Source organism: Urocampus carinirostris, chromosome 4, assembly GCF_059441175.1.
Source record: "Urocampus carinirostris isolate Australia breed hairy pipefish chromosome 4, RoL_Ucar_1.0, whole genome shotgun sequence".
Lineage (NCBI taxonomy): Eukaryota > Metazoa > Chordata > Actinopteri > Syngnathiformes > Syngnathidae > Urocampus > Urocampus carinirostris.
Window position 1 is genome coordinate 45,003,568 of NC_142352.1, and position 22,359 is coordinate 45,025,926.

General features: G+C 39.4%; 1 protein-coding gene and 1 pseudogene across 2 annotated transcripts in view; one reads left to right on the top strand and one right to left on the bottom strand.

Moving 5' to 3' along the window:
* The window catches only part of LOC148367670 (talin-2), a 191,567-nt gene that overhangs the window by 83,882 nt on the left and 85,326 nt on the right, over positions 1–22,359 (top strand). For both annotated transcript variants that reach the window (XM_088334687.1, XM_088334686.1), the window contains exons 11-20: positions 2,229–2,384; positions 4,086–4,187; positions 4,806–4,882; positions 7,712–7,892; positions 10,297–10,410; positions 11,716–11,824; positions 12,777–12,985; positions 15,620–15,718; positions 17,182–17,349; positions 17,430–17,564. In XM_088334687.1, coding sequence (XP_088190813.1) covers positions 2,229–2,384; positions 4,086–4,187; positions 4,806–4,882; positions 7,712–7,892; positions 10,297–10,410; positions 11,716–11,824; positions 12,777–12,985; positions 15,620–15,718; positions 17,182–17,349; positions 17,430–17,564 — 1,350 coding nt within the window. The remainder of the gene's footprint in view (positions 1–2,228; positions 2,385–4,085; positions 4,188–4,805; positions 4,883–7,711; positions 7,893–10,296; positions 10,411–11,715; positions 11,825–12,776; positions 12,986–15,619; positions 15,719–17,181; positions 17,350–17,429; positions 17,565–22,359) is intronic.
* Positions 20,427–20,566, bottom strand: LOC148367672 (U2 spliceosomal RNA; annotated as a pseudogene).

The following is a 22,359-nucleotide window of genomic DNA, read 5'->3' on the forward strand; positions in this document are numbered from 1 at the left end:
TGAAATTTAGAGACATTTCTGCGGCACAGTTGTGTTGAATGAGTTATTTTTGGTATGCACTTCTCTAGCTACTCATGCACAAAAGTAACATACAGTCTGATGTTCTGGATTCATTGTGCAAAAAGGACAAAGGATTATCCATTTTTTTATGCTTTTATTTTTTATTTAATAATCTCTATTTCTATAGTATTACAGTTAATAAATATTGTCCTCCACTGTGGTATTTTATTATGTACATTTTCTTGCACCAACAGAATGGCAGTTTTTAATTCTGTTGTGCAATTCGACATGTCAAGATGACAACAGAGGTGTTAAGACTGTTAAGGGGACTGGACCAAAAGAAGCTCAGGCTTTTTCCCATCAAAACTTTTTCCTTTCTGTTTTTTTCAACAGTTTTATAAAGTCGTTGTTTGAATTAGATTTAACCCTGTTTTGGGATGAACAGAGGGAAACATATCATTTTAATAAATGAATATATTTTTTAGCTTTTCAGTAGATTCAGTTAGGCTCACTATACTGCATGCGTCATTTTGAAAAATTTTAACAATTTGTCAGTTTGGCCCTCAGCTTGTAGCTTTTTTTGTTTGTTTTGCACTTCCATTCAGTTTACAGTTCACCTGTGGTGTTATTCATAGAAAAGCTTCCAGTTTTAAAAAATCAATTTGTTTTTGTATGATAAATCTTTTTATACAAGAGATAGATCTGATGTGGTTCACATTGTTACACAGTTATCCCTTTTCTTTCGCGGGGGTTGTGTTAAAAAAAAAGTCCCGCAATAATCAAAACCCACAAAGTAGAATCATGTTTTAATTTATTTCATTGAAATCAGAAACATATATGTACGACTGTAAAAAAATAACAGCTAAAGATCAACACATACAACACAGGACTGCAGTTAAGTGAATGATCTTTATTGTCGAAATACAACAGTACAACAAAACTTGAGGGTTTCTCCTTTCAGTGTAAGAATGTGATGCAGGTAAGCTGCATGCTAGCATCGGGGTTCCTTGGAAGACCCAAGTCATGTTTATTTGTATAGCCCTTAATCACATAGAGCAGCATCACAATTGATTTCTCTCCTGACCACCGACAATCTCTTCCTGACCCGATACCTCCATGGACTCACAGTTTTATCAAATCCAACAAGAGAACAGTGTTGACACCTCTCCACTCAAAAAGATAAGAGTGCTCACTATGGACTGTCGAATTCAGCGGTCAAGAACATATCGATCACGTGCCATATATGGTTCTTTTCATGAGTACATATGGCTCGTAGATAAAATTATTCTCATGCCATTCTCATCTGTAGCATTCCATCTGTCAAGTGCTCAGTTCAATGTTTGCATAGCTGACGTAGCGTTAATAGGATGGATGGTTCAGTCCAGTATGTAAAAAGTATACTCCCCTAACGGTTTACAGTCAAGGTATCACACAAACAGACCCCGTTTTGGCTGTGCGTCACTAAGGAATCACTTATATAGAAGATCTTTAAACAATTTAGGTTCAGTGTCACTTAATGATCAAAACCCACGGAAAAACTGTAAACAGCTATAAAGGCCAGCCAAACACACAAAACAATTAAATTGGATGAGTGGTAAGGGTGGGCTCACGGCACACTTCTGTCTGCCCAGCGTTGTCTGCACCGAAGGTAAATACGTCAGTATCCTCAATGGCAGTGTTTTTTTTATCTTGCCCCTTGCTTTCACCTTGTTTTGAAACCATTATCAAAATGAGCTTCATATCTTAAGTATGTTTAAAGTGGTATATTTGTTGCTATGGAACACAGGCTTTGGTATTTGTCTTATTTCATACATTTGATCAAATTATTTAAAGTCACACATTGAAATAAAATGCGCTAAATATTTAAATTGTGTCTGGTGAATGGGTTTTGCTGTTCTGTCTTTAAATGTATGGTATGCCTCTTAATAAATAAATAAACAAAAATATTTTGCTGTTTTGGCTCTTTGGGTTAAAAAGGTTCCCGACCCTTGGTCTAAATTTGTCGTTGCTGATTTGGTGAAAAATCAAAGACACCTTTCAGTACGACGCTGTGCAGCTCTGTATACCTGCAAACTACACCAGCAGCAAATCGGTTTTACAAATTACATTATCTCCATGTCAATTTAAACTATTATATACTTTTGTCCATTTATGGGTGTTTTTATAAAAGTAGTGCTCATGTTAGTACCAGTATATGACGTGTGCTCATGGGAATTTATGACAAACAGGAGAAGATGAAGAGCAAGAACAAGCTAGTGCCACGCCTCCTGGGCATCACTAAAGAGTCTGTCATGAGAGTGGATGAGAAGACCAAAGATGTGGTGCAAGAGTGGCCGCTCACCACGGTCAAGAGGTGGGCCGCCTCACCCAAAAGTTTCACCCTGGTAAGATAAACTTCATGACTTAGCAGGAGTACAAGGATTGCAGGGTTCAGTGTGTTATTTTATTTCAATTGTATTCTAAAATATCAAGTCAACCCTTTACAACCGGCTACCGGCCTAATATGATGAAAAGAACGTCACTCACATTAGTTTGCGCGCTTCTAGTTTGAATGTTAATAAAGGGTTTATACGGGTGCTTGAAATCCTTCAAAATGCTTGAATGATAATCTTTTGTTTTTAATGTCAGAATAATGCTTGTATTTTCAGTGGAGTGCTTGAAATGCTTGAAATTGTTGGCATTGTCATGTTTTGTGGCATTCTGACCCGATAGAGAAAAAAAAGGATGTGTAAAAGTCACGTTGGCGGTGGCTGCAGTCTTCATTATTTAGTTGTCATATGAAGAGTTACTGGCCCCTACTGTCCATCCAAGAGGACAGGTTTATCAGACTAGTCATTGGAATTTCAATTATTTTTCTGGAAGAGGCTTCAGAACGGCTCCTCAGATTTTTTGTTCTGTTTTTGTATTTTAATGATATATTATCAAATATAATAAAATCTTATGCACAAAAATATATAGTAATTATTCATCTTATATGTTTTGCAGGGGATTCCTAAAAAACACATGAAATATCAATTAAAATAGTCACAGATCTACAAAAAATTGGAAAATACAAAACTATATTAGCTTTCTACACACTGAATAGATATAAAGTTGAACGACAACACAAAATCCCTGAAAATGCAAAACAATAAAACATATATTAACAATATTAACTCATCAGTGGTATGATTAAATGACAAAATGCACATTTTTTTATTTTATTTTAACAAATTTAGATGCAGACTTTCTGAAAAACACGCAAAAAAAATACAAATTAAAATAAGTAAAACATTAGGCAAAAGATTAGCACTCTCAAATATTAAAAGATCGAATTCATTCTGCTTCGGAGCAATCAGTATCATTAAAATGAGTCCAAATTAGGCTAATTTTTCACCTTTTACACATAAGGTACTTTCTTTATTTTTTTTCTGTTCGTATTGAACTCATTTATTACCCAACACCTATGAAGAGCCCTTTCCATGTTTGTAAACAAGTGTGCCGTAGCCAAGCTGCGCGTCCATTGTTGAAGCAGAATGACACAAGTCATGTCAGTTCATAGAAGCTCAGTGACACAGAAAGATCATAGATCATAGCTAGGAAGATCTCAAAATAGCACAAAGTTTATGCTAGCAGCAAGATAGCAACTTTATTTTCACCATCAAAGCCAAATACAACAAAAAAAACTTCTATTAATTGGCGCTGGATTTCTTCCATCAAAGGTACTGGAAAGTTAAAAAAAATGGCCTTGAAAGTGCTTAAAAAGGGCTTGAATTTGGCCATAAAAAAGGTGTTCCCCGAATTCAGCTTCCCGGGAACTGAGTCAAGCCAAGCGTTTACCTCCTTTCCTAAATTCCTTCATGCGCTCATTTGACCGAACGCTTCCCCTTGCTTATCGATATTCCACTTTCCATACGCTTCAGCGAGTCCATGAGCAACACACGTTTAATCGAGCCGGTCTCCTTTTTCGTGTTGTTTATTCAGACACGTTTTTGCAAGGATTTCCTCTAAACTATTAATTAGCTTTGTTCTCAGTGTTCTGTTTTTTTCTGTTGAGTAGCAAAGCTTAAAGAGTTCATGTCGCTGTTTCCTTTTTTTTTGTGAAGGACTTTGGCGAGTACCAGGAGAGCTACTACTCCGTGCAGACCACCGAGGGCGAGCAGATCTCTCAGCTCATTGCAGGTTACATCGATATCATCCTGAAAAAAGTGAGTTTATCCCCAGATCATTAAGATAAGAAGACACACGTCTAAATGTGTACACCCAATACTTTTGAACTTTGTTGAACTCAAACCCATATTTAAATAGTTTAATTAACAGTTTTTAAAGGGACAGTGTGTGTTATACCAGTGCCTATTAGTGGTAGAATAAAACTTAATTCATTAAAAAACAATATTGGTTTGAATAATTAGCAAAAAAACATTAACATGAAGTTGCAGGCATTCTTTTGAAATACTTGAAGGTCAAGAAATGCGTATTTCTTTTACATAACATGAAACTTATCTATAAGGAGCTGACATGATAGTCCACCATCTTGGTACTAAGAGTACGCAAAAACAATCCCCCCCCCCAAAAAAAAACATTGTGCAAGGCTGGGCCCAAAATTTAGAAAAAAATCTGTTTTTTCACTTTGAGTCTCTGAAGTTTTTAATCTTCTTGTGCTTTGTAGCGCTCGTTTTCAGTTGCACTACTCAATACAGTGGCAGCTTTTCAAATTTTACACAACGCCCATTTAAGTTGTACCAACTAAAGGCCTTGTTTCCTTTTTAGTATTGTATTGTATTATTTTTTTGAGTATCTTTTTTGGTTTTATCCCCCTTGTACAGAAACAAAGCAAGGATCGTTTTGGATTGGAGGGTGACGAGGAAGCAACCATGCTTGAAGAATCTGTATCACCTAAAAAGTATGTGCATATGAAGTGGCGAAATATTTTACTTCTTATAAAAAAAGATTTCTATATTCAGGGTTCGTACGCGCGCTTAAAATCCTTGGAAATGTTTGAATCTTAAGTCCGCTTAAAAATAAAGCCAACACTGCTCTTTAGTTGCTTCGCGTTGCCATTGCATTTCTTCTACCCTTGTGATTAACTGCAGCTGGTATTATTTTGTCAGGTATTGCCCCCTACAGGCGCGTCCAGGAGGACAGGTGCATCCTACACCTAAACAGGACCTTATGAAATGTGTTTTATTCATATAAGTGATATAACATATAAAATTCATAATGATAACATTTTAATGAAATTGTTTTAATTTTAAAACACTGTTTTTATACATTGAGTGTTTGTTTAAGGCTGTTTTTATTGAATGAATGTTTGTTTTAAAGGATATAGGGCGCTACAATGGGAACGTCGACAAAACAGTCAGATATTTCAGTCAAACTTATTACCCCCTTAACATTCCGAAAGCTTGCAAAGAAGCAAATACGTGTCGTAGACACGTGCGGATGCGGTGTCCGTACGATGTCACTCAAATGCATCGTTCCAAATATAATTCGGAAGGTTAAAGTCTTGGGATTCAAGAAATGCCAACCATTCCTTAGTTTCTATTTTCTTTTTCGCTCGCAACTTTACTGTGCATATGACAATAAACACTTGGAATTGAGTTTAATTTAAAAATAGACACTCCATTCCAGCCATTATCTGCACCGCTTATCACAGAAACATCGAGTTCAGTCTGAAACAAGATACAGGGAAAATATATAGCCGGAGTAGCTCACCGAAGTCGTTGTGTTCAATAATAATGTGCAAACATGGTCCTCTTATATCCGTGAGTGTACTAAATCCAGGAGAATAAAATATTTACAAATACAGAATAGTAAAAAATGCTTTCTCTATGCCGTCAACCCAACGTGCTATTCACATTCATCTTTTACGGCCAATTGCAGGCTTTGTTTTGCAGCTTTAGCCGATGCCAGCCTGTAAATGATAAAAAGGATCCGCCCCTTCACCTCCGAATAACTTTAGCCAATAGTGATCGATTTAACTGATGATTGACACATCCTTTTCGGCCAATTGCAGGCTTTGTTTTGCCGCTTAAGCCTATGCCAGCCTGTAAATGATAAAAAGGATCTGCCCTTTACCTCCGAATAACTTTAGCCAATAGTGATCGATTCAAATGATGATTGACACATTGGTTAGCCAATGAAACGCCGGTAAATAAATCCCAGCATACACCGCGGACTACTTGGCGTTAGGGGGAAAATCTAGTCGGCGGCCGCAAATTAGTTGCAAGATTTTGCGACTTAATATTTATCCATAAATAAGGCGCACTATATTATAAGGCACATGGTCAGCTTTTGAAAAAAATAAAGGCTTTTAGGTGCGCCTTATAGTGCGGAAAATACAGTACTCTAAAGCAATACACCGCAGCCTCTATGGACTCCGCTGCCATGCCGAAAGTAAAACTAGCTGAGCGAAAGAGGAGCATGAATGGGGCAGGGATCAGTGCTAGGAATTAAATGGACTTAAACACGTCAAGGCAGTGGAGTATTATCAACGCTGTGTTGTTTACATTTTAGTTTTATTTTACTTCTTTTAGCTATTATATCTAGGTCTATCGTGTCCTTTAGTAAGAGAGAGTTTACAAAATGCTATAGTTTTAGGGGGTACTTGTGTTGAATTTAAGGGTGCTTGAGCACCCCAAAAAACGGGCTGGTTACACCCATTATTATTGTGCAAGGATTAGATATCAATTAGTACATGTATCACCATTATATTATGCAAATTCATTACCATCTAGATCTATATTTATAAACAAAATGATGAGGTGAATCAATATGTTGGTGATCATGGTGAAAACTAAACAAGAACTAAATCACTTGAGATTGTTATATGTAAATACACAGTGTATCTAGCTGTAAGAAAACACTTATTTAAGAAGTCGAAGGTCTAGGACTAAATATGCATATGTTTCTTCCTATCCATTTTTGGACATGTTACGTTAACATTGTTTTTGTTTTTTAACTTGTTTTCGTTTTGGGCCATGCAAGGAATCAAGTCAGCGTTTTCCAATTGTATATTGTAACAGGAAGAACTTCCTCCCGTCTTGTTGAATACACACGCAAGATTAAAGATAGCACATGTATTTGTGGCTCTGTAAAATACATGATTCACACCGGATTGTTTCTTTCCATGGTATTAGAGAACTTGGACAATTGGATTAGAAAGATTTTAAAGGTGCCTGAATCTGGCCATGAAAAAGGTGTACGAACCCTGTATAATAATCCAATGCATGTTGAAAACAAAACCGTTTTGCTCCTTTTACAAGTCCTGATTAATAGCGGAGATGTCGGGGATCTTTAATAATAAGTCTTACCCCATACAATTGAAGCTCAGCTCCACTCCATTACGCTGTGCAGCTTTATCAGCTTTGCGATGATGGTGTTATCGTAATAACGCAACGTTATTGCATATTCGTCTTGCAAAAACAACATATCTTACTGGGTGCTTTTTTCAAATTTCCTCCTCCAAACCAAACTGGAGCACAGTTCACGCATCTATCTTCCCTGTCTTCATTTCACCACACTTACGCTTCCGTCTCTGCGACTTTATCCTGAGAGATAATCTCTGGAGGAAATTTTGCAGCGCTGGAAAAGCGAAGGCTCGATCCAAACATTTCCTGATTAAAAATCCGGACTCATTTTACCGACCCAAGCTCATCCTCTCATCAAAAGCCATCTGATTTTTTCGTTTTGATGCATATCGCCAACTAATGCTGGTCGATGGCCCTTTCAGGTCCACCATCCTCCAACAGCAGTTCAACCGTGTGGGCCGGGCCGAGCACGGCTCTGTGGCGCTGCCCGGTGTGATCCGATCCGGCTCCATCGGCACCGAATCGCTCAGCGTGGGCTCCATGCCGTCTCCTCAGCAGCAGATCACCGTTGGCCAGATGCACCGAGGACACATGCCGCCACTGGTAAGATCATGAAGGGCAGTCAGACTATTGCTAAACAAATTTGTGTCTGTACCATGTCACCAGACACTGAAATTTGCCATGCCACATAACATTAGTAAGATTAACCTATTGGGATTCAAGATATGGTGAAATTATTCAAAATGTACTCATCATGGTTACTTCATTCTGAAACAAGATACTTGAAAACTATAAAGCAAGGATAGCTCACCAAAAAGTCCCCTGGTAATTAGCTGATTATAGGATACCCCGAAAACATGGATGGTTACAGTACATCCAACCGTGTAAAATATTTACTCCAAAACACACAATAATGCCAACTGATAATAAAAATAGAAAAATCCGCCTGAGAGTATTTCTGTAATGTCGGATGTTGCACTCATTATTCATTTTTATGCACCATTACTACGCATAAGTGTGCACAATCATTGATTGATTGATTTAAGTCAAATATTTACAACTCTTTAAAAATGTCTAAAAAGCAAACTACACACTTGTGGCAGTATTATAGCTGTAAACTGGTCGTCTCCAAATGACCACTTTTGGAAACGTCTAAACCTACCCATATAAAATGTGTAAAATACGTTGTTTAATTTTTTTAGATTGTCATCAAATTTGACAAGGTGCCAGTTAAGGCTTCAAATTCAATTCAATTCATGATCCCAAAGGTGAAAACCACCAGGAAAAGTATGTGGAGTCAAGCTCTGTGTTGATAATTTCAACATTGTCAGTGTTGTGCCGAAAATTGACGCACATTTTTTCGCCAAATGTATAATGCATTTCAACAAAAAAACTGTATTTTGCCAAAAAACTGATCAAAATTAAAAAACACTTTCATTGTGCTAATGTAAGCACGGCGACGCAGTGGTTAGCGCGTGTGCGGCACAGTTCTAAGGTCTTGGGAACCTCCTGTGTGGGTTCAAATCCAGCTACCGGACTTACTGTGCGGAGTTTGTATGTTCTCCCCGTGCTTGCGTGGGTTTCCTCCGGGGACCTTTGGTTTCCTCCCACATTTCAAAGTCATGCATTTAAGGCGGATTGGCCGGTCCAAATTGTCCCTAGGTGTGAATGAGCAAGCGAATCGTCTGTCCCTGTGTGCCCTGCGATTGGCTGGCAACCAGTTCAGGGTGTCCCCTGCCCACTGCCCGATGATTGCTGGGATGGGCTCCAGCACCCCCGCGACCATACTGAGGGTAAGCGGTGCAGCTAATGAGATGAGATGAGGTGCTAAAGTAGCAAATTGTACTGATTCCCTTGATTTGCTATCAACCCCTATTTAACCGGCATTCTTAATGCCAGTTTCACTAACTTTGCAAGATGGTGGGCTGTTCTAAAGTGACTGAAAGCCTCTGGTGGGACGTTGTCCGGATGAAAGCAAAAGGGACGACTCAAGTAGCCATAGCAACACAAGTTGATTATTCCAAAGAATATTGAATCTTTACAAAACTACAAACTCATTCAAGTCACACAAGAAGGCTGGTCAACCACGAAAGACAAATGCAAGAGAGGATAGCTCGCTGCGGAGGATGTCAATGAGTAATCGTTTCCACTCTGCAGTTGAAATTGCTCGCCAGTTCAGTGCTGAACATGGTAAGGATTTGTCTCACAAATACAGTGTCTCGCTGTTTGAAGCATTTAGACACCGCAGTGTCCAACCTCTCAGTAGCAAAAATTAAGATTAAAAAAGCTAGACCGATCTTTGCTGAAAAGCATGTTGTGTGGTCCAGAGTTCACTTCAATGATGAAAGCAAATCAAATTTTGGATTTGATGGAAAGCATTACGTTGGGCGACACACTGGAGAAACACTAAACCCTAAGTGTGACAATACGTCAGTGAGATGTAGAGGAGGAAGTGTCATGGTTTGAAACATGTTTTCCAGAGAAGGAGTCTGGCCTATGGTACAGCTACATGGCCGAGTGAATGCAAATGTGGATCAGAACAGCTTCAACTTGCGTTCATCGCCCAATCCTGTGGCCACAAATCTGCTGAAGTCATTCACAGCAGAGGCCTATTCACTTCTTACTATTTGCTGACTGTTGTAACGTTCAAAATTTAATTTTCCATGCCAAAGTCTTTGTTTTTCTCTAATATTGATCAGTGTGTTTTTTAATTTTGTTAAGTGCGTTTCCTATGATATAGAAACACTAAAATGTCATTAGACTGTGAACATTAAAACTATTGTTTCAAAATGTGTTTTTTAATTTTAAACTCCAGTGTATATTACCGTTTTTGTGCAATGATTAATCAGTCTTAAATATCTCACCACAATCGCAAAACATTGAATGCAACCACATATTTCGACCCACAAGACACCTTCGAGTAAATGTATGTTTCCTGAAATTCCTATTTTTTTGTTTTCACCTTGATCAGCACTGATTTTGTTGCCAAACTTTGTTTCCACTGCAGAGTTCTGCCCAGCAAGCTCTAATGGGAACCATCAACACCAGCATGCAGGCTGTGCAGAAGGCCCAGATAGACCTGGGAGAGGTTGATGATCTTCCACCATTGGGACAAGACATGGTTCGTTGGATTTACTCGTCATCAATATAATCGTGGCCACAGCACAGCAACATGCTTAGGTCTACTCCTGTGTGTGTGTTTCCCAACCTTTTTTCAGTACAGGGACACTTTTTGATTGAAAGATCGTAAGGCATCATTCAAGCACCTATATTTTTTAAAGCTTAAATTATCAGGCTGCCTAAATCAACAATCTACAGTTTTAATTATCAGTTGTTGTCACTGTGGCTCAGCTGGTAATACAGGTTATTATTTTAGTGAATAATATTGCTGTAATCTTGGCTTTTAGTATATTTCTAACCTGTTTGCAAGGGTAATGGTTATTTGTATATACCGTATTTATTCATGTATAACAATTGTTTTTAACCTAGTAAGAAACCTCAAAGATTGAGTGCTTACGTAGTTGTGCAATGATTGATCAGTTAAAAAAATGTCACTGACCACAACCACAAAACATTGCAATGGGAAATTAACCCAGGGTCCCTGTGGTGAAAGTCCCTAATCCTAACCACTGGACCCCAAGTGATATAGATGATAGATGAAAAGGCATTAGGTTTTATCTCACTATAACATTGTTTTTAGTCTTGGTACCCGAGATTAATGTTGGAAGATTGAGAAAACTGAACAACAAAAATAAATGCAATAAGAGCTTGAGGGAAACATCTATTTAGTGCATCTGACCATAAATCGAAGTTTGAAGAACATTAAATGAGTACAATCTAAGTGTTATCTTGGTATTGTGTTCATAGTTTGCTTTATCAATAAGCTATTTTAATAATCACATTTATTGTCATTATAAAATATGAAATCCATACCACTGAGTATCTAGTCTGTAGGATTCAGTGCTCTCACCGCTGCAACCCGTTTTTGATTAAAAAAAAATCTGCCTGTGGAATAAAAAACGTACTGCATCCTAACTTTTATTTTTTAGAAAATTAGGACAATTATTTCAATCAGCCAAATTATGTCATTATTATTTACTTTTAATCAAACAAAATAAACTATTATATAAAATTCCATGTACTACCAACTTATTAGCAGATTATTATATAAAAAGAAAAGAAAATGGTAATCTGCTGCCACCAACTGATGTGGATGAATGTCAGTTTCTCACCTGATCACTTGAAAAAAGCAAATATACTAAACAAAACTATACTTTTGTGCAAAGATGAAATCAGGCTATTTTCTGGCCCACCCTAGACAAGGTTTCACCGCACACTACCACACTGCCATGGCACACTGCTTGAAAAACATGCTGTTCGGATCAACATCTGGTTGGAACTTTCAAACATCTCAAATTGTGTGCAGGCCTCCAAAGTTTGGATCCAGAACAAGATGGATGAGTCCAAACACGAGATTCACTCTCAGGTTGATGCAATTACTGCCGGAACCGCTTCTGTCGTCAACCTCACCGCTGGTCAGTAGCCACTATGTATTTCAGGGGTCGGGAATCTATGGCCCGCGAACCATATGTAGCTCTTTTCATAGATATGGCTCGGTGACAAATGCTACTTGTGCAACTTCCACCGCAGCTTTCCAAGTCTGGTAAGCTCAGTGCCAGGTTTGGTGCGCGCATAGCAGAAGCTACTCTAATAATACATTTCATTCGAATATGTTCCCATTCTTCCTTACAAAACAACTCAAGTTCCTTTCAGTTCGATGGTGATTGTTTGTGCACAGCATTTTTCAGATCATTCCAAAAATGCTTTATAGCAGGTCACATATGGCTCTTTTCATGAGTACATATAGCTCTGAGATGAAATATTGTTCATGCAAATTTCATTTTTGGTGATCCATTTCTGCTGAGTCGAGTTTGGTGTGTGCATAACCCATGTAATGCCAGTAAATTAAATGGTTCAGTCTATACAAAGGGCAAACTTTTATCTAAAATTTACAGTCAAGGTGTCATACTAACAGACCCTATTTGAGCTGTACATCGCCATAGATTTTTTGATATCGAAGATCCCTAGATAATTTATATTCTCTGCTGAGACACTTTATGACAAAAAAAAACACACAACAGACTAATTACCCACAAACACCAGCCAAGCACACAGAACAATTTGATTGGGTGAGCGGTAGGGGTGAGCGGAGCTATGCAACACGCTCCCCCTCTCTCTCACAACCACCGCCCATCTCACACGCGCCCACTGCTCCAAAGGAAAATATGTCCATAAACTTTTCATTTGCATTTTTTGTGACATAATTACAAAAAACTCTGCTTGCAACTTTTTTTGATACTATTATTTACAAAAAATGAAGGTCCAAAAGAATTTCAACCATCTTGAGTAACTGATATATTGTATCTTTACATCTTTGGTTGGTATATTTTGAATATGTTCATATTGAAATCCTCACTTTTTTCTCAGGCGATCCAACCGATACAGACTACACGGCAGTGGGTTGCGCAATCACCACCATCTCGTCCAACCTGACCGAGATGTCGAAAGGCGTTAAGCTGCTGGCCGCTCTCATGGAAGACGAAGTGGGTGGCGGGAATGACCTCATGAAGGCAGCCAGGACGCTGGCGGGAGCCGTATCTGACTTGCTCAAAGCTGTGGAGCCGGCCTCCGGAGAGGTATAGTTCTGTATTTTCTGGACTATAAGCTTTATCATCCAGTGCACTTTATTTTCAGATAGAATGCATAAAAATGCATAACGGTATACAGAGACTCCTTGCTACTTCGCCCTTGTTATAATTGGTTCACTCGTTTGCCAGGAAAAAAAAGAAAGAAAAAAGATCGAACTTAAAAAAAACAACAACGGATGCTTCCTACACCACGAGGAATGTTTCAAGCAGACAAGACTGAAACAGATTGGACGTTCAATTAAAAAAAGGAAAAAGAAAAATAATGCTTCCGGCACTGATACAAAAGCTCTTGGGAAATATCTTGCGCTGTAGCTCAGTCCACTTGCCCCCCGAATGCACAAATGGGAGGAGTGGGGAGCGGAGGCAACCAAGATTCACGCCGATTATTCATCACCTCTTGACTTTAGATCTCCGATGCCGATTGGCCAGTTCATTTCATTGCGTCTTTCATATTGTATTGTGACAGAACACCTGTGCTGCATTCCTCTGCATCTCGCTAAGCGTTTGTGTCTCGCTCCTTCGCCATGTCAAAGTCTTTCCTCTCTCTTTAATTTTCTCTTTCTCTCTCTCTCTCTCTCTCTCTCTCTCTCTCTCTCTCTCTCTCTCTCTCTCTCTCTCTCTCTCTCTCTCTCTCTCTCTCTCTCTCTCTCTCTGCACAACAATGATAGCAACAGGGATCGAACCTGGTTAGCAAGGGTCAGACCGCTAAATCCTTTATGCGTTTATATTAAGGCTGGAACAACAAATCGATAAGATCAATTAAATTTTTTTAAATGCGTTGGCAACATATGAGATTTATAGATAGATAGATAGATAGATAGATACTTTGTTCATCCCCGAAGGGAAATTCACATTTCCAGCAGCATCCCGGAGCTGAGAACAATCGAGAACAATCGAAAATAACACGGGAGCTGCTGGAGTGGCTGCCATTCGTGACGGCGCCGGAAGAAAAGATTCAATTTGAATCATGTACAAACAAACAAACAATTATGCGACACTCAGCAATTTTATTCAATGTAAATAGGTGTGCATTGAATTTTGTTGTGACGTTAATGGGACATGCTTAAAATATCCCTCTGCTCCAGTTGTTGTGGAATTTATATTCTGTCCAGAGAAGAACTTGTAGTTGCACTTTGGTCCGGCAGAGGGCGCCTCAAGAACGTATTTTGATGCATGATTGAATAATTGACTTTAATGTCTTTATATATGTATAACAAAGTTGGAGGGCTCCTCTTTTAAGTGCATTCAATAAAAATTAAAAATACAAACATGTGCAAAAGGATAAAAACATTACAAATGCATGAGGTCCTCTTGATCGGATCAAGTACACACATTCTCCTCCGATGTTGACTTTCTTTATTATTGCACTTTATGCAAAAAAATAAATTAATGAATTAGGCGTCGTTTTTTTCTTTAGAGCGCCTTCATCAAAGGTGCTTGCCGACTCAGAGAGAGAGAGAGAGAGAGAGAGAGAGAGAGAGAGAAAGAGAGGGAGGGAAAGAGAGAGAGAGAGAGAGAAAGAAAAGAGTGATAATAAGTTGAAACCCTGTACGTATTTTAAATTAGTTGATGTTTTTGATTTTTTTTCAGCACGCCTTTATTAAAAGCCTTGAGGTACTCTTCTAACTCCAAGTATTGGTCTTCAATCCATTTCTCCTTTGCTTCTCTCAAGCTTTTTCTAATTGTTTTGTTGGCTGCTCTATATTTGGCTGCTCCTCCAGGGCTGTTTCTTTTCTTATTTAGTTGTTGACTTCTGTCACTCTGTTAGAGAATTTTGTTTGTTACCCACAGCTTTATATTCTTTATCTATACTACAACTTATTTTGCTGCTTCAGTCATTGTCTTTGAGAACTTGGTGGTCAGGGTTTCGACATAATAGTCCAAGGTGAGCAAAGGAGAACATTTCCCGCAGATAAAGGCCTGGAACCAGCTGTGGGTCTTTCAGTCGCATATGGTCAAACTTGATCTCATGGTGTAGGACCAGGTCGTGATCACTTCCCACGTCTCATGGCATGTCCTTTTTCTGGAGTTCTCTTGGTCGCCAAGAGTTTTCGCCAACACAAAGTTGTTGTAGCTAGTTTTATGACAAATATCCTTTTTTCTTTCTGCATTATTAAAACATTTCTAAGCCAATTTTTAAGCGTTTAAAGCAAATGAATATTGGATCCAAATATCGGTTTTCAGCCTCCCCCTAATAATAATAATCGGTATCGGCCCTGAAAAACCCATTCGATCCCTTGTCCGAAAAGACTCCACACTTTGAAGCCTAGAGGTAAATGTGCAATCGAAGAGTAATACTACGTTGTCTTTCCGCTTTGTGAAATGTGAAGCTATGGCGTGCTGACTGTATAAGAGAGACGTGACTGACGTAGAACTGATTGCAGGGCATTTTCTGTTTTTAATGGATAACGGCAAGTGGCTTTTTGACTCTCATAGTAATGAATAATAGAGTTGACTTCATGGTGCTGCAGCATTGTAACGATCCGTTTCTCCTGTAGTAGAAAAAAATAAACATTCATCAGCTAATAATAATAATAATGCATAGTACTTATGAACCGCTTTACTCAACAATACTTAAACCATAAAGCCTTTTCCAAGTCTTTTGTATGTGTGTGTGTTCAGCCTAGACAGACTGTGCTGACTGCAGCAGGAAGCATCGGCCAAGCCAGTGGAGATCTCCTCCGCCAGATTGGAGAAAATGAAACAGACGAGAGGTTCCAGGTAACCGTGGTGCTCATTCATTGCTCAACATGACACATTTGAAAGCTATGTCAACTCCTTCAGCTTTTCAAACTTACCAAAAACAAAAAGACATTTCTCTTACAATGCACAGAAAAAGTCGTGGGCCAGGAAGAAAATAAGATATGATTGATTTTAGTGATTCGATTTTCTTTTGTATCTGCCGAACAGCGTTGGGCATATTACCTTTATTTAGGTAGTAGTCGTAGTAGTTGTAGTTTTCTCTTTACTTCTTCAATTAGGTATCCAATTTAGTAACTGAATTACTCTATTGTGAAACTAACTACTTACCAGGGAAAGTAACTAATTCCGTTACTTTAAAAATAAGTTGTTGTATGTCAAAGAATTCAAGATTTTCTGAGCAGTATTTGAGTCAGTTAAGTAGAGAAGCACAGACAGGTAGTTGTGTTGTAAAACATTGTAATATTTATGTCATGATTACTCATTAATTCCACCTGTGCCTGCTCGTTTGGCGCCAGCCGCTGCTGGCTTCCTGATTGGTTCCCTGTCCCTTTTTAAACCCAGTCCTATCACTCTCAGGTTATCAGTCCGTCTGCTAACCTTAGTTGTTACAAGGCAAACATTTTTACCCTGACTCCCGCCTGTCCCATTTTTGCACCAGTTTTTTCACCCGTCTGTTCCTGATCTCCCCGTTTGTCTCCGGCTCCGACCTGTTTTTGATTCCAACCACGTTTGCTCTCCTGTCCCGGCTTACGACCCGTTTTCGATCCCAACCACGTTTTTGCTCTCCTGTCTCGACTATCGACCCGGTTTTTTTTTTGCCGTACTTGACACCGCCATTTCCCGCTCCGGAAGATACGCTTCCGTATTTGGATCACGATCCGATTGCGTGAGCGACTTGCTTCCTGCATCCAGCAAGCACCGGATCGTGGGCGCTGCCTTTCCCCTCTATCTCAATAAACTTGTGGTAAACGTTACGCGATTGGGTCTACCTATTGTGCTGGTCGTGACAATTTATTGCACCTCACTAACAATTGATTTATCATACACTTGAAGTGCAACAATAATAAACAGTAAAAAATATAATAAAATAACAATAAGCATTTACATAAACATGCACAAAAACGTACGTAAGCATGCACAAAGACGTACCCAGACATGCACAAAATTGTATCTAAACACGCACAAAACGTGAACACATCAAACGTTTGTAAATGCATGTACTAAAACTCATGTTAAAACACACAAAAACGTACATCCACACACACAAAATATATGTAAACACAAAAAAATAAACACAAAAAATGTGCGGAAATGCACTACCTTCCAACAAATTCTTCAGCATGTTTTATTTGACTGACGTTTGTTGATTAGTTGTTGATTTAAAATGTACTGTAACCTTGTCTCTGAATGAACATAAAGCAAAAAAATCAAGCTTCAATCAAGCATTTCAATTTGCCTTTATGGTATTGCGTCCTCTACAGGATGTTCTTATGAACTTAGCCAAGGCGGTCGCCAATGCAGCTGCCATGTTGGTCCTGAAGGCAAAGAACGTAGCCCAAGTCGCAGAGGACACGGTTCTTCAGAACCGTGTCATTGCCGCCGCCACACAATGCGCCCTGTCCACCTCACAGCTGGTGGCTTGTGCCAAGGTACCACATACATCTAAATAAACCTTGCTAAGTGTTGATCTCTTCTCATAATCATGATCTCCTTTTGTTCATTCTCACAGGTTGTGAGTCCCACTATCAGCTCCCCTGTTTGCCAAGAGCAGCTCATCGAAGCCGGAAAGCTGGTGGACCGCTCAGTGGAGAGCTGCGTTCAGGCGTGCCTCTCGGCCACAGAGGACGGAGAACTCCTCAAACAGGTTGTCAAACTCATTTTAGCTAAGGGGCCACATGGTCGAAAAACTACCGTATTTGTTGGACTAGTAAGGCAAAATGGATTATAAATCGCACTTTAGAAAAATAGTCTTTTGCGATGTTTTTTTTTATACACTGCAGATCAAAATTAGACAATGAATATTTTTGAAATAATACCATCTTCACTGTTCAAAAGTTGAATTAATACAACACCTTTTTCACAAAATGGCCAAAAGCATTTCACCAAAATTAAGGTTTTGGGAAAAAAAGGATCAAAATTAACAATGACTTTAAGAAGTGTGCAGCCCTCTGCTGTAAATATACAGTATCCGGCCACAGGACACCACTTCTCTCTCACACTGCTCCGGTGTGATTTTGGTCAATTCTTCTTCCAGCCTCCTCCACAGTTCGGTGATTGTAGTAGGTCTCTTGACCATAACTTAATTTTTGAGAGATCAGGACTATGGGCAGGTCATGCCATTAATTTAATGTTATCCCCTTTAAGGAAATTCTTAACCCGTTTTGCTGTGTGACATGGAGCATTGTTGTACATGAAGACAGCAGGCTAATTGGGAGATTAACATGCATAGCTCCGTTCATCCCTACTGCTCACCCATTTAAACTGTTCTGGGTGTTCTGCTGGCGTTTCGGCGTATTTGCAGTATGTTCTGTGGATTTTCATCATAAGGTGTCTCAACAGTAACCATGGATTATTAAATGAGCTTCCTTATAAAGGACTCCTTGGTGATGCACAGCCAAAATACACCCTGACTGGTAACATTAGTTAAAATATGCCCTATAGATACTGGACAGTAATTAATGTCTTGTCAGTGCTTATTCAGATTTGCGTGCTCTATATTAGGCCTTGCTCACGCAAATTTGAAACCAATGGAGAAATTTGGATGCTATCAATTTTGTCTTTGAGCCATATGTACTCATGAAAAAAGCCATATATGGCTCGCTAGCCGTAGGTTGCCGACCTTTGGTATAGACGTAACACAATGTCCTTAAACTCTTAAACAGTGAGGATTAAAAAAAATCAGTGCTTTTTGGTCACCAGTGTGTAAGGTGCATTGCACCACAGGCACGTGGATTCAAAAGTACAGTATTGTAAGGGATAAAAATAAAATGTATTGATCGATCAGTCAGAAAATATTATTGATCACAAATACATACAATTACAGTACTTTGAATGCAAGCCGAGTTATGTTTATTTGTATATCCTTTAACAGCAATTGAATTAATTTGTACCGCAGAGTTTAGATAGATAGATATATACTTTATTCATCCCCGTAGGGAAATTCACACTTCCAGCAGTATCCTTGTGTATTAAAACAATAATAAAGTAAAAGGAACATGATACATAAATACCCAATGTAACGTGTTGATATAGAGTATTTAAATAGTGCTACATAAAATGCACACTGTAATAAAAATACAATTATATGTAATGTGGGGGTGTGGTTTAATGTGGGGGTGTGGTTTAATGTGGGCTTTAACTCCCCCGGGTGGAGTTAAAGAGCCTCATGGCATGAGGAAGAAATGATCTCCTCAGTCTGTCCGTGGAACAAGACTGTGACAGCAGTCTGTCGCTGAAGCTGCTCTTCCGTTTATTCACCGGAAGGAAAGTCAGAAAGTCAAATTGAAAAGTAAAGATAGTACACAATTACGAATTAAAGTGGAAATAGGTTAAAAGATTGATTTATTGAATTCAAAATCTTTCTGCCTTTTAATGTTTTAATTTTCTTATGAAAAGGTTTATCTGAACTTGACAACTTTGCTCTTAGATGTTATATATATATATTATAGGAATGAGCTAATGCAGGCTCTCCAATTTGGTGCCAGCTAAGGTCCTGTGGACCTGTTTAGAAAATAACTCGCAGTGCGATATTCTTACTATGTTATTACCAGGTTAATTATTAGAAGTACAAACAAGAATTTTCCTAAAAACAGTGTTCGTACAACTTTTTCATGGCCAATTTCAAGCACTTTTCGAGGACTTTCAAAACCAATTTCTCCACTACCATTAAAAAAAAATAAAGCCCCCTAGTAGCCATTGTTTGCGTTTTCCGTTTTCTTGCCGTTATTCATTAAAACGGCAGCCAGCCTCCCGGAGTCTCGATCTTTTCACAAGTCCTCTTGGGTGTAACACAAGGGAGTCATGAGTGAAGCCACCAGAAGCAGCGATGACTGGTTTACAGCTATCTAACCTCTGAAACTCTGTATTTTACTTTGGCGTTAAACACATTCATTTTTAAGTCTTATTTAATTACACTCTTTACATTCGCATATGTCAAAATGTCATTGGCTAACCAAAGTGTCAATTCGCATTTGAATTGGTTACTACTGGCTATAAGATATTCGGAGCTCAAGGAGGTGATATCCGTTTTATCAATACAGACCCTTATAAGCTAATGCAGGCCCTGGGCCATGAAAAAAATCCTGCTTTTGGCTCAGAGTCGAGTCAATCAAAAGGTCAGAGGCCTACAGCCATAGTGGAGATAATTTTACGAGTCTGTTTATTTGTAAACAGGAATTATGTGGTGAAACAGATTGCAACTACAAAACGTCCAATGTTAGGCAGATTTTTTTTTTTATATCTGTCGGCATTATTGTGTGCTTTAGAGTAAATATGTTACACTGTTGGATTTACTGGACCATCGTGGATGAAAAGACTCCATGTTTTCAAAGAACTATTTCATGATCTGGGGGGGTTTTTAAGGGTTATTGATCTATCTTCGTTATTCATTATCCATTATCCGTTATCAGTCAGTTCATAATACGCTACAAAGCCTAGGAGCCGGGACACTTACTCTCAGCCAAAAGGCCAAGCTAAGGTCCTAGCCCTAAAGCCTTGCTGCGATCATTGCGAATGCACCGTTCCCGGAGGTACTGCAATACCGGGCCGATGCGTGGAGTGGACAGAACAAGCTCTTATTCCATCTCCGGATTGCAAAAATCAAAGATCATGGCAAAGGGCCACTCGGCCAAAAGGCCAAGCTAAGAACCTAGCATCAAAGCCTTGACATGAAGTGACAAAATGGCCATATAATGTTTTTTGGTTTGAACAAATTTATTGACACTAATAACAGAAAACAATCTTGACAATCTCAACAGCAATCAAGCACATTCACAATATTATATTTCAATATGACGTTTTTAACAGCAAATACAATGTGAGCTTTGAACAACCCTTCTCGAAAATCTTAATAGCAATCAAGCGTATTCACAATTTCGTTATATAACATCTTTGTTAGTGTCAATAGATCCGTCCAGGCAGTTTATTAGGATGCAAGTTTTAGGTTTGAACAAATTTATTGACACTAAAAACAGAAAACAATCATGACAATCTCAACAGCAATTAAGCACATTCACAATATTATATTCCAATATTACGTTTTTAACAGCAAACACAAAGTGAGGTTTGAACAAACCTTCTCGAAAATCAAACATATTCACAATTTCATTATATAACATCTTTGTTATTGTCAATAGATCCGTCCAGGCCAAAGTCGATTGTCCTCGGTCTGAACAAATCCACTGACACCAACAGCAGCAAAACAGCCATCAAGCATATTCACAATTTTTTTATATTTGACAATATGACGTGACGATATGACGTTTTAACATTTTTTCCTGACATTTCCAACATCAATTAAACAATTTCAGAGTTATTTTCTTTTAACAGTAGTTAACCAGCGTGTAAAAGGCAATACTATTGTGCAAGGGCATAGCTCTGCCATCCCACCCTCCCAAGCAGCATTCTTCCAGTCCTCTGTGTGGGTCCTTTCCCTTCAGCGTGGGTCCTCTCCCTTCTGGGTTCCACAACCCAGGCCGTTGCTGCCGGGACTCCCACAGCGTAGCTCCGGCTCCCCCCTCCGGGTGGGTACAGACGAGTCTTCTTTATGGCTGCGTCCTAGGCCCGCCGCTCGCAGATTGTATGGTATCTGCAGCCATTTGGAGCACAGCCACGGGGGGGATCTGCCTGCACCTCCATACCAGCAGGTTTCTGGAGGTCCAGATGGCGTCCTTGATGGCGGCGAGAGTGAGCCAGTCCCTGGCAAAGTCGTTCCGATGCCTCCTCGACCGACTCACCCCGTAAAGCACGTACTGTGCATCAGGGACCTCTCCTGCTGGCAAGTCCGGGAACTTTCCTAGTTGTTCGGCCATTGTCCACAAGACCTTGGCAGCGCTGCACTCACAAAAAAGGTGCCTCACCGACTCCTGGGCGCCACAGCCAGGTCGAGGGCACGTCGAAGTCGCTGACATTCCTCGGTGGTGCATTACAGCTCTGACTGGGAGAACTTCATGAGCCACCATCCATGACAAGTCTCGTAGTCTGTTTGGGAGGGCAGGATGATTGACGTTGCTCCAAACCGTTGTGGATTCGCCAAACGCAAGCCCCCGCACAGGGCTTACTGTAGCTCGCTCTTGCACAATAGCAATAAGGGCCCTGTGGTTTTGTAAAGTGTGACATTCTTGTGTTTCCAAATCAAACTTCTTCAAAAAATCCCGAATAAAGAGATGTGTTGGTGGCAAGTTAAATGAAACTGGAATCAAACGATTGTTTGGTACAAGCTTTAGCTTCCGCAAATATGAGCCCATCCAAAACCGGGTCATTGCTTGACTTTTCGGGTTGTTGGGTGGGCCCACAGCGTTTTGGAAGTGGAGAGAGACATATTTGCTTCCCAGGAAAAGCTGGAGGTCAGGCACTCCTTTCCCCCCTTTTTCCTTTTTCTTTTTCATTGTATCTCTTTTTATCCTTTCCCACTTTGAGCCCCAGACAAAGCGAAAGATGGC